General features: G+C 40.1%; 1 protein-coding gene across 2 annotated transcripts in view; it reads left to right on the top strand.

Moving 5' to 3' along the window:
• Kit (KIT proto-oncogene, receptor tyrosine kinase) overlaps positions 1 to 12,374 on the top strand; it is an 86,645-nt gene that overhangs the window by 30,045 nt on the left and 44,226 nt on the right. For both annotated transcript variants that reach the window (XM_070013061.1, XM_070013060.1), the window contains exons 2-3: positions 8,145 to 8,414; positions 11,430 to 11,711. In XM_070013061.1, coding sequence (XP_069869162.1) covers positions 8,145 to 8,414; positions 11,430 to 11,711 — 552 coding nt within the window. The remainder of the gene's footprint in view (positions 1 to 8,144; positions 8,415 to 11,429; positions 11,712 to 12,374) is intronic.

Below are 12,374 nucleotides of genomic sequence, written 5' to 3'. Positions count from 1 at the left end.
AGCTTCTGTGACAGGTGCTCAGTCAGCATAGGTCCCGAAGTTCAAACAAGTACAGTCTGGACCCTCAACTAGTTTGTTCATTGACACATTGTCAAAAGTCATTTTATCTTTGCCTAAAAATGAGAACGAAAGATGAATGGTTGGTATATCTTTAGATAGAGGGCCAAAGTCTTTTCTTTTGAGTGTTGGTTGGTTGATGAGGATTGTCAGGAGAGTTCTGATCTGTTATCTTTGCCATCCACCACACCCCAAAATACAAGATCTTCAATTTCTAACTTCACTTTTCTTAACATGATCCTGTGAAGCAGTCTGCATGCAGAATCTCCCTAGCTTTTGGTGAGTTGGGAGAGGAGGGTGTCTCTCAATCGATTAATTTTCACGTTATACCTTTTCTAGTTTTCAGCTACCCTATTTCCAAGTTAGCAGATGTTAGCAGATAATTATCAGCTTTTCCTCAAATAAGTACACATACTAATTTTTGATTAATTTTCATAAGTATGTACCTTTTCATGTAATATATACACAGTGCACTATCAAGTGTACCTTCCTTGGAAGATTTGAGGGATAAAACTAAATGACTTGAAACAAGGGTACCCGTTGACCCATTGTAACAATGAGATGTACAAGACACTATGTTGATACAGTATGTTTATTATATATATATATATATATATATATGTATATATATATAAAATATAAAACATTTAAAAAAAGGAGATGCTGTATTGAGAATGAACTTTACAATTTCTGGGGTGGAGGGGAGGGAGCCATTGGGGAGGTGGGCAGGGAAGGGATGGTAGGGGAAAAACAAAGGAGGAGGTAACAATACTTGATAGGAAATGTACTCATTACCTTACTCATATAACTGTAACCCCTCTATATAGTATCTTTACAATAAAAAAATTATTTAAAAAAACCCGAAATAACTAGAAGAGCTAAAATAGAGCTAATAGTCTCAGATATGAAGTGCTCAGGCTGTATGATTTCCAAACAAGATTTTTTTGTGTCCTGCTCTGAGATAAAAGAGGTTTTGTTGTCAATACCTGGTTAGTGGAAGTAGTGTGGAAGGCACAGTTGCACAACGGTGTGGAGCTCTCAAAAGATGGCTTATTTATTTTTTGCTGGTCCTGGGGTTTGAACTCATGGTCTGGGCACTGTCCTTGAGCTTCTTTTTTTGCTCAAGGCTAGTGCTCTACCACTTGAGCCACAGTGCCACTTCTATGAACTTTTCTGGCCTGGCTGGCTTGAAACTGTGATCCTCAGATCTCAGCCCCCTGAAGTAGCTAGATTTACAGGCATGGTGGTAGGTCAAGGAAAAAAGAGCCAAGTCAATGGGGAAAGATTTAGGGTTTAGGCCTATGATTTTTAAATTTTACTGTTTTGAAAAATGATGATAAAACTATATGCACCATAGAAGATACTGTTTCTAAGTCTTCATACTTTTCTAAAAAAAATATCCCAGACAAATGCTATTCACTAAACTAACTCTTCATTGTTTGTCCTCACTCCAAACCCTAGCATCTTTGGTTTTAGTTCCTGTCCTTATGAATTATCCTATTTTAGATCCCCCCTCATGTAAATAGAATCATACAGTCTGTAGTACTCACTTAGGAGAAGGGTGCCAAGACCTTTCCATATTGTAGCATGGATCAGCATTTCATTCCTTTTTATGGCTCAATGGAGCCTTTTTATGGCTCCATTGAACTTATATCCCGTATATTGTTTATCTGTTCATCTGCTGATGGACTCTTTGAGTTATTCTCCTTTTTTGGCTGTGGTGATTAATACTGTTTTTCCACTGATGTATAAGAATCTGTCTGAGTCCCTGTCATCAGTTTTTTAGGGCTGATTACATTTTACCAGACATTGCAAGTATCCAAGAAGGAAGGAGTAGAGGGTATGCTAGCATTTCTTTTATTTTGCACTGTCCTTGCAATCTTTCGTATGCTTTTTATGAACAAGGACCATACTAGGTTCAAGTTCAGCCTTCAGTGAGAACCTAGGATAAGTACTTCCTAGGTAGTCATTGGATTCTTCCAGGCTTACTCTTGTTATAGGATGTCGTGGGTATTTTCATATATCATTTTCTTTTGGTTCATTAACATATGTTCAGGGAACAGAAGACAACTCAATATTATTCTTAGCCAGATGTAATTAAAGAAGCAAACTTTCTCATGTGAGAAGTCCTCTGAAGTAGGTAAAACACAATTGAACAAACATGCTGAGATCTTGCTATATACTATATACCCTGCAAAATGTGTCATTTCAGAGCACTTTAAACCTGTTGGAGTGTTTTTCTAAAAGAGCTTCCTTTCAAGTGAATCTCTTCTCTTTTTAACAGAGATCATTGACATAGATAATTGGTGTTTTTTTTAAATTTAAGGCCTTAGTAGCAACATTTACCATGATTTGGAAACAAGAGAATAAACATTACCCACAGTCCCACTGTAATAAAAGCCTATTTTCATTTTATAGTGTGAGTCTGAGGGTTTGAACTACTCAATAATTTAGTTGGAAAATAATACTCTGGAAGCTTTTGATGGTCATTATTTTGAAAATAATTATTTCATAAAACTAGAAGTTATAAATTTATGGTGTTGAATTTTCAGGCTCATTCTATTCAGTGAATCAGGATACTGTTCTTGGTGGAACAGCAAAATTAACATGCCATTTTGGGGTCTGGGCAGTTAACTGATGCCATCTTCCTGGGACTAGGGACTAGGTGTCTAGGAGTATCCACCTTCAGTGACTGAGGTGGTGAGGGGTTTTTGTTGTTGTTGTTGTTTTGTCTTTAGGGGAATAGCTATCTGAGGTTTCTAAGGCCTGGCAGTGAGGTGAGAGGTCAAATATGGACAGAGTCCACTTGTGAGCACTGCACAACCCCTGTAGATGGTAGTGCTGACTGTTGGATTTAGTGAGGGCAGGGATCTAAGAGGCCAGAAGACAGCATCCATTGTGAGTTTGGCCTTCAGCTGAGCTTTCTACAGGACTGGAAGGGGGCTAGAGAAGATGTGTTACAGGACCTGTGGGCCAGGATGGGCAGAAAGGTTGGCCTGTTAGGAAGAGGTTAAGTTGGGTCTGAGGAAAACAGCTGGAAAGGCATCCCATACATGCACGCTGCTAATCACACCTGAAGCAGTGTTAGCTGCCTCTGCTCTATCCTGGGCTTTAGAGCTGGGAGGATCTGGTAAGAGGGTAGGTTTGAGGCAGATGGATCTCAGGGGGATAGGGCAAAGGAGGTCTTTGAGGAGAGAATGTCCTCTCTGTGAGGTGGTAAATCACTTCTCTGGGTTGGGACAGCATGAGTGGAAAGGAATACTGTGTGTGTGTGTGTGTGTGTGTGTGTGTGTGTGTGTGTGTGTGTGTGTGTGTGTGTGTGTGTGTGTTGGGACAGCATGAGTGGAAAGGAATAGTGTGTGTGTGTGTGTGTGTGTGTGTGTGTGTGCGTGCGTGCGTGCGTGCCTGTGTGTGTGTGTGTGTGCGCGCGCGTGCGTGCGTGCGTGCCTGTGTGTGTGTGTGTGTGTTGGCCCCAGTGGAAAGATGGCTAGGATTTCCTGCTGGAGAGAGAAATCAGGCCACCACCCTGTTCACAAGTGGGTAAGTCAGGACTGATTTGGAGATGGTAAGTTGTTTCTAGAATAAGATTTATTGTGTGTTTCCTGTGTGCCCAAGTGAGATTCCAAGTGCTGTGTACACCACTTACAGAATTGCGTGCAGTCCTGTAGGTAAGGAGCCCAAGACAGAATGGAGAAGTAACTTGTCCAAGGAGTACAAGTTTAGTAATTGGCACAGCCCTAGTGCAAGTCTAAATGGTTGGTCTTAACTAAAGAGCCTTACTTTTTATCAATAGCTAGTGTTTAAAAATAGCTAGTGTTTATTAGTAGCTAGTGTTTAAAACATCTCCAGCCCCGTTTTAAGTTCCTTGCCTGTGTTACTCGTTGATTCTCATGAGAACTCATGAGATGATGGTATTGTTTTATACAGTTTTCTCATGGTAATTTGGACTCAGAGTTCAAGTGACCTGCCTTAGGACACACAGGCAGGACTTGCCTGTATTGGACTGGAAGATCTTAAGAAGTCAGTAAAGCTTTCCTGGCATCCAGTGACTCATGCCTGTAATCCTTGCTACTGAGGAAGTTGAGATCTGAGGTTTGGGGTTCAAAGCTAGCTCGGGCAGACACATCCCAGAGACTTATCTCTAACCAGCAAAAAAACCAGAATTGGCGGTGTGGCTCGTGGATAGAGTACTATCTAAGGAATGAAAAAAGAGTCAGCAATATTTATTTGTGTGGACACATAATAATCTGTATATGACCTCAAGAATGACTCATGGGGAAATCTGATGGAAATGTAAATTGAAATATTGCAGTATAAATTCTTTAAGAATTTTTGGATCAAATTTACTGTCAGTCTCATGAGCCTATTCACTTGATACTAATTTGTTTTTTTTCCTTTTTTTAAAGGGATAATTGAAATAATAGTATCTCTTTATTGCTGTCTCTACTTGCATTATTTAACACTGTACCACTCTGATAATAATCTCAGCCATTTTGTGTCCTTATTCTTACTGCTGTGTTGGGATGCAGAGCCTGGTGGACACAATGAGATGCTATCACACTGTAGCACCACCCATGGTGGTATTTACTAACATTGAATGATTGTAATTGACCCTACTGTTATCTCCAGCTAAGAAAGGCTGTCTTTTTTTAAAATTTAATTTTATTGTCAGTGATGTACAGAGGGGTTACAGTTACATATGTAAGGTGTACATTTCTTGTTGAACAATGTTACCCCTCCCTCATTTTTCTCCCACTTTCCCTCCCTCCACCTTCTTCCCCCAAGTTGTAAAGTTCATTTCCATCGTACTGTCTTATGAAAGGCTGTCTTTTGATCTGGTATGTACTTTGCTCGACTCCTTGAGGCTCTGGTTGTATTTCTGGATGGAATGGAATAATTGTCTGAAAACAAAGGGAATTGAGGCTGGTCATCTACATATATACCTGCAGGACACAATCCTTCCTTTCTGTTGTGCACCTTTGATGTGTCCCTTCCTAGACTCTCTTCCTTCTGACTTCATGTGTGAAATATCAGCTTGCTCTCCTTTTAAACCTTGTTCAGTTACAGGTTTATTTATTTATTTTTTTCCCAACTCTGCTATAGCCATTCAGTGAGGTTGACACGTGTAGCTTATAGCCTATAAACAAATTTGAGGAACAAACAAATTTCCACTCAATTGAAACTGTTGTGCTGTTGGACTTCCAGTGGTCTCTTTGTAACCATATTGGAAAAAATTTATCAGTTCTCTAGGGCCCCTCAACCCTAACTTCCTTGTTACTTCTCTCTAGCCTTTCTAGGACCTTCCTTGGGTCCTCTTCTGATTCTTTCCTATTTTCCTCTGAGCGGTATTGACTCTGTGTGTGTGTGTGTACGTATGCATGCATGCATGCATGCCAGTACTATGGCTTCAACTCATGGTGTGGCTAAGCTTTTTTGCTCAAGGCTGGCACTCTGTCACTTCAGCCACATCTCCATCTCATGCTTTTGGGTAGTTAATTGGAGATAAGAGTCTCACAGACTTCCCTGCTAGCACTGGCTTCAAATCGGCATCCTCAGATCTCAGCCTTCTGAATACTTAGGATTACAGGCAATAGGTATTGCCCTTTGAAGTTGGTGTTTGGTTTTGTCCTTTAATGGCTCCATCCTGGCTTAATTAACACTACAAATCAGCCTGTACTATGACTATCCAAATTTCAGATTATAAGCAACACACAAAACCTGAGAATCTAAACAGGTCTCTGCTGTCATATCCCGGTTCTTTTCTGTTTCTCACCATCCTAAACTTGTAAGTTCCTCGATGTGTGACTCTACCTTGCTGCTTTTACCTACTCCTCCCTTTCCTCCTCCAAAAGACTGACTCAGGTCAGTCTTTGTCTCCACCATGGTATGTGTATGGAAGGGGCACAGAGCCCATGCACATAAGCCATTTCCCCCATGATCTTGCAGAAGTAGTTGAAAGCTCAGCCCCTCAGGATCTGTACAGTTCTGCCTCACCCAGGGAATAGGTCTCCTGTCCTCATCACTGTTGTCATCCATTAGTCAACCTTCTGCCTTTTCATTGCACTGTAACATCTTCTTCATTCAATACTATCTTTCTGATCTTTATTCTTAACTACTTACAGTAAGTTCTCAAATTTGCCTATGGACCCAGACTTCCACTCCTTTCCTGGGACCTGAGTGATTCTCTGACATTGTCATTTTTCAATGAAAAACTTTAAGTCTCCCAGTCTCTGATGCATTTCAGGTACTTATACCCAACTTCACAGGGCCTGGTTTTGTGTGACTTGGTTGTACCTCTCCATGTCTCCACAAGGAACCCTGGATTCCTGCCAGGCTCATTGTTGCTAAAAGGACCTCATGTGACAACCTCAGTGCCAGACCTTTCTTCTTGCCACCTGCTTCTCCATCCCTTTGCTTCTGAAATGATCAGGGGCTAGCCCACTTCTCACCTTTTCTTGTTAAAGTGTAAACTTATAGCTTTAGTTCACTTATTCTGCACTTGAGAAGTTGACTCTGAAGCGAGAACAAAGACTATGGCTCACACGGCATGTCTTTCCCTCCAGCAGGTAGCACAATGCTTTTGTGGACCATAATTAATGGACAGATAATTGAATATGTAAATTTTCTAAGGTTCAAATTTCAAATTGAGTCTTAACAGTCACATCTTGATAAACTAGATACATTGGTTTCCTACTAAAGGAAATCTTACACAAGCATTAGATTCATTAAGTTGAAATCTAACATGTAATTCCAACACTTAGGAGACTTAGGCGGGAGGATTGAAAGTTTAAGGCAAGCAGGGGTTACATAGCCACGCCCTATCTCACAAAACCAAACCAGAGGCAGAGAAAGAGAGAGACAGAGAGAGAGAAAGGAAGAGACAGAGAGAGCCAGAAACAAAGTGGTGTGGGGTTGAACCTAACATAGAATATCAAATAGACAGAATATCTCATGGACTGATCTTAAAGGTTTATCATTTTCTGTTTTATTGTTTAGAGTCTGTGAATAGTTCTCTTTTTTAACAAAAAGTTAATTAATTAATTAATGGTACTAGAGTTTAAACTTAAGGCCTGTGCTTTCTAGGCATTATACTCTATCAGTTTGAGCCATATCCCCGGACCCTTTTGCTTTATGCATTTTCAAATAGCCAGGCCTGCTTCTATTCTACCAAAGAGCCTCCTACAGGGCTGGGAAGGTGGCTCAGTGGTAGAGCACTTGCCTTGCATGCCTGAGGCCCTGGGTTCGATTCCTCAGCACCACATAAACAAAAAAGAAAAAAGCTGGAAGTGGCTCTGTGGCTCAAGTGGTAGAGCACTAGCCTTGAGCTGAAGAACTGAGGGACAGCGCCCAGGCCCAGAGTTTAGGCCCCACAACCAGAACCAAAAAAAGAAAACAAAAAACCAAAGAGCCTCCTACTTAAATTTATAACATAGCTGAGTGACAGGTGATCTTTCACCCCCACATGCTATTTCATGAACTGCTCCCTGATGCTGGCCTTGAATCATTATATCCCAATCTCCTCCTTCTGGGTGGCTAGGATTACAATTATGAGCCACCATGCCTGGTTGTGAATAGTTCTCCTTTGATGAACATTGCCATGTAAAGAAAACTATATGGAAATGAATGAATTCTGAAGCTTGAAGCAGTAGCCAAGATGTGCTGGCCATGTGTGTTCTGCCAGTCCAAGACCTGAGGGTGGCTGTTGTTGTTTTTTGTTTCCATGGTTTGAGATTTTGTTTCTGTTATTCCTAAGCCAAGTATCAGCCTATTACTGACATGATGATGGCCTACAATCAGAGTGGAAACTTGAACCAGTTGTGTATTTAACCCAAAGAAGTCAGGGCATATGGCGAGGCCTGTCTTCGACATCAAATGTGACCCTTAGGACTAATTGAAGATTGCAGAAAATAACTTTCTAAGTGAACTTAAGAAATTTGAAACAGAACTCTCTTTCTAGCCCTAAATAGCTGAGGAACATTGTCCTGTTTTTATTGCAGAGCACACAGAAGATGGAATTCAATACAGAAGAAATGCCTTCTTTCTCCATGGAAGATCAGACTCAACATGTTCCTTGTTTTTCTTGGCAGGCTTTTCTCAACCGTCTGCGAGTCCAGGAGAACCGTCTTCCCCATCCATCGAGCCAGCACAGTCAGAGTTAATAGTCAGCGCAGGTGACACCATTAGGCTGCTATGCTCCGATCCCGCCTTTGTCAAATGGACTTTTGAATCCCTGGATCAGACAAGTGAAAATAAGCACAATGAATGGATCAGAGAAAAAGCGGAGGTCACCAACACAGGCAAATACACATGTGTCAACAAAGATGGCTTGAAGAGTTCCATTTATGTGTTTGTTAGAGGTAAATGCTCAGCTTCATGTGACGCTATGACTTAGAGGGCTCAATACCCTATTCCTAATTATAGATAGCCTATAGGTAAAATTTTGTTGGCTAGCTCTAGAAAGCTTTCAGTCATGTTTCTCCTCCGGTTTATTCCATCTTTTATGGTGGCTTTGAATGTGACCCCAGCTGGTGGTGTACAAGGCTGTGGTACTTTTCCTAATGAGATTATAGTATGTGTAGCTCATTTGTCTGGGTGCATGGAGTAAACCCTGACAATTAATTATGTCCTCTGGGAAAGCTGTGTTATTGAGATACTAGATATTCCCACTTAGTAAAAACATGTTAGAGAATCAGAGGCCTCTCAAGGCCTAAAAGATCAGGACTTCAAAAGATTTGGCCCTCTCCTATGGAATAAGGTCCAGGAAAGCAACTCAGTCAGCTCAGCATCCTTTGTCTTACACAAGTTCTAAATAGAGTTGATTCTTTTTTTTTTTTTTAAATTATGATTTCTTAGAAACAAAAGGAAAAAAATGTGACAGAGATACAGGCTTCATTTCCTATGATAAATCTAGCAATTTACCTGTGCTTTTACAATTTTGTTCAGATGAGGTTAGCTAGGTTAAGGCATATATCCTGTGGTTGATGTAAAAACTGCTACCCACATTATGGGAGAAGCAGAGTCATGATTCTAGTTCTTCACTGTCTTTAAGAAATGGCCTGAAAGCCTGGTGTGGTGGTGCATGCCTGTAATCTAAGCTACTTAGGAGACTGAGACCTGACAATAGCAGTTCAAAGCCAGCCCAGGCAGGAAAGTCTGTGATACTCTTCTCTCCAATTAATCACAGAAAAAGCTGGAAGTAGCACTGTGGCTCAAGTGGTAGAGCACTGGCCTTGAGCAAAAGGAGCTCAGGAACAGCACCCTGGCCCAGGATTCAAGTCACAGGACCAGCAACTAACTAACTAACTAACTAAATAAATAAATAAATGAATGAATAAATAAATAAATAAATAAATACCCGAGACATAAAGAACCCTGTATCCATAGTCTTGTGGATGAACAGTGTGGCATCATACAGATAAGAGATCAGCTGTCTCCAGAGATTTGAGTTTCTCATCTTAGTACTTAGATCTAAAATGATTTGCTCTGTCTTCCTTAGCAATGGATAGAGGGACAGGATTATGCAAATGCTGGTATGCTTTATCAGGAGTTATTAAGAGGACTCAGAAGATTGCTATGAATTGACTATGCCTCTGCTTAGTTTATCAGCTGTCCTTTTCTATGTGGGCAGCTGAGAAGAAATGCACACTCAAAAGCTCCGGCTTAGCTTCAGGGTATAGTTCATAATTGTTGGTGACATTTGAGAAGGTGGTCCATAATTTTCGGATGGTAATGACTGACTTATTATTCTTAATAGGATAGACACACACAAAAACAAGAAAACCACTGGATTAACCAAATCACTCAGAGAGCTCACAAGCTTTATTTTATGGGAAAGTCATCTATAAGCTTGAACTATCCATAATTGTAACTTACTTAAGTAATCTATGCCACAGTGATAAAAGAAGCCACGCGTAGTTGATGAAAGAAGACAAGCATAGTTGGAAGGGTAAAAGTTTAGACAGAAAAACAGCCAACAGTGACCTCTAATTCATGCTTTGAAATTTTTTCAAAGTTAATATATTTCAGTAAAGTTAAAATACTTTTTATTGGTGCTATTGCCAGGACTTGAACTCAAGGCCTTACACTCTTGCTTGCTTTCTCACTTGCTTAGCTGGTACTCTACCACTTGAGCCATGCCTCAAGTCTAGCAATTTTGCTGCTTAAGTGGAGACAGAATTGGCTTTTCCACACAGGCTGGTTTCAAACCTTGATCCTCATATCTCAGCCTCCTGAGTAGGTAGGAATACAGGCACAAGTCACCAGTGCCTAGCTTACATTCATTTTAATGAGAAAACTAATTTTCAGACAGAAAGGACAATTTAAAAACAGAACTTTAGTGTAATCCATTGGCCTATCTCCTCTTCTATGTTTACAGCTGGGGGTAATAGGCTATTGTTTGGCTTTGCATCTATGAGGTAGGTCCTCAGCCATTCCTTGTTAGTGACCAGTGTCCTGGCCTAATGCTTTGTAGTGTGCCTTCCACTCAAAAGTGTCCTGGCTTGGGCAGTAAAGTATCTGCCATGGTATTTCTGAAATTCACTATCTGTTCTCATGTGTTGAAGTTATTTGCCTTCCAGAATTATCAGTTCCTTTCAATGTATTGAGGGTTTTCTAGAATCCCATTAGAAACTGAACAATCGGAGGCCTTTCAGATCTGGACAGAGTCCTACATAGAGGAGTCAGAGGAAAAGACATTTTTCTCTGCCCTCACCATGTCATCAGACTGGCTTATTTTTAACTGATGTGTTTAGGACATTTATATTTGTTGTAGAAAAAGAATAACTATTGTAATAAAGTATTACCAGAGTTGTAAGAGCTCAAAGTTTAATATCAGTCAGACCTAGGTTTGGGTTTCTGCACAGCAATTTCCAGGCAACATATGTGACAACATAAGGAAAGACCTGTTTTTTCATCCAGATCAAAATAGTATTTTGAATGGTACAGGTTGCAATATCCCCTGATCCAGAAATCCAACGCCCAAAATGCCTTAAAACTTTCTGAGCATTGACATGTTGCTGGAAAAGTTCTATATCTGGAATTTTGAATTCTAGAGCTTCACCAATAAAATCTCTGCAGATATTCCAAACTCTCAAAACTGTAATATCTGAAACACTTCAGATCTCAAGCATTTCTATCTGACACTCTGAAGAGTTAGATAAAATGTGTGATGGTCAAAGGTTAGTGCTTGACACTTGGAAATTATTTAATAAATGTTCACTTTTAATTGTTTCTACTATATGGATAGAGTTTGCTTTTGTTCACATAGGAAATAAGTTGCTTGGGTCACTAGGGATTGCAGTCATGAAAAGCAACATTTTAGGTCTTTGAAAAATGTTTTCACTTAAAAAATATTATTGTTTGATATGCTTTAGATCCGGACAAGCTCTTCCTTGTTAACCTTCTCCTGTATGGTAAAGAAGATAATGATACACTGGTTCGCTGTCCTCTAACCGACCCAGAAGTGGACAATTACTCCCTCAGGGAGTGTGAGGGGAAACCTCTCCCCAAAGACCTGATGTTTGTCCCTGATCCCAAGGCTGGCATCACCATCAAAAACGTCAAGCGAGCCTACCACCGTCTCTGTTTCCGTTGTGCTGCAGAGCGAGATGGGAAATTGGTTTTGTCAGATAGACTTGTCCTGAAAGTAAGAGCAGGTATGGCCCTTTCCTTTCCTCTTTTGATGATAGGAAAACCATGTCAACCATTTCTTTTCTCTCTGACCTACCTTACTATTGGCGATCACATGGTTTTCATTAATTCACAGCTCCTAAAAACTTAGCTCCTTTTGAATTCATCCTTCCATAGTCCCAGCTTCAATTAATAGATCCTTGACCATTGCTGGCTAAGGTAGGTATGCCTGCCTGAGATTGGCATTTAGAACATACTGAGATGGTCATTAAGTCTGCTGACTTAGGATATCCCAAAGTGTACCCACCTGATAGAAAGCTTTAATTATACTGTTTGAAAAGATTAGTGTACAAGTAATTCATTCTGTGATTCATCATTAACACCTGCATTGACTTTCTTTTTAGCTAATCCATTTTCATACATTCTCAAACTCTGAGATCTGAGAAGGAAATTATAACTATGGTCTGTTATTATTATGACACCAAGTAGGATATTTCAGTAACCAGAAGATAAAAATCTGGATTTTATATCTGAGATTATTTAATCGACAGCAGTTGGTATTCAGCTTTTGAGTACAGTTTTTTATTAAGACTTTTGAAAAGGTATGCTCATTGAAATTAAGGAACATTTTAGTTAACTTAAAAACTGAGATTTTCAGAGACAAGCAAGATGTTATTTGTACAGTGCCT

This window comes from Dipodomys merriami, unplaced genomic scaffold, assembly GCF_024711535.1.
Source record: "Dipodomys merriami isolate MVZ:Mamm:240054 unplaced genomic scaffold, mDipMer1.0.p SCAF_9, whole genome shotgun sequence".
NCBI lineage: Eukaryota > Metazoa > Chordata > Mammalia > Rodentia > Heteromyidae > Dipodomys > Dipodomys merriami.
Note: the sequence above shows the minus strand (reverse complement) of the source record. Positions and strands in the feature narration are given on the sequence as shown.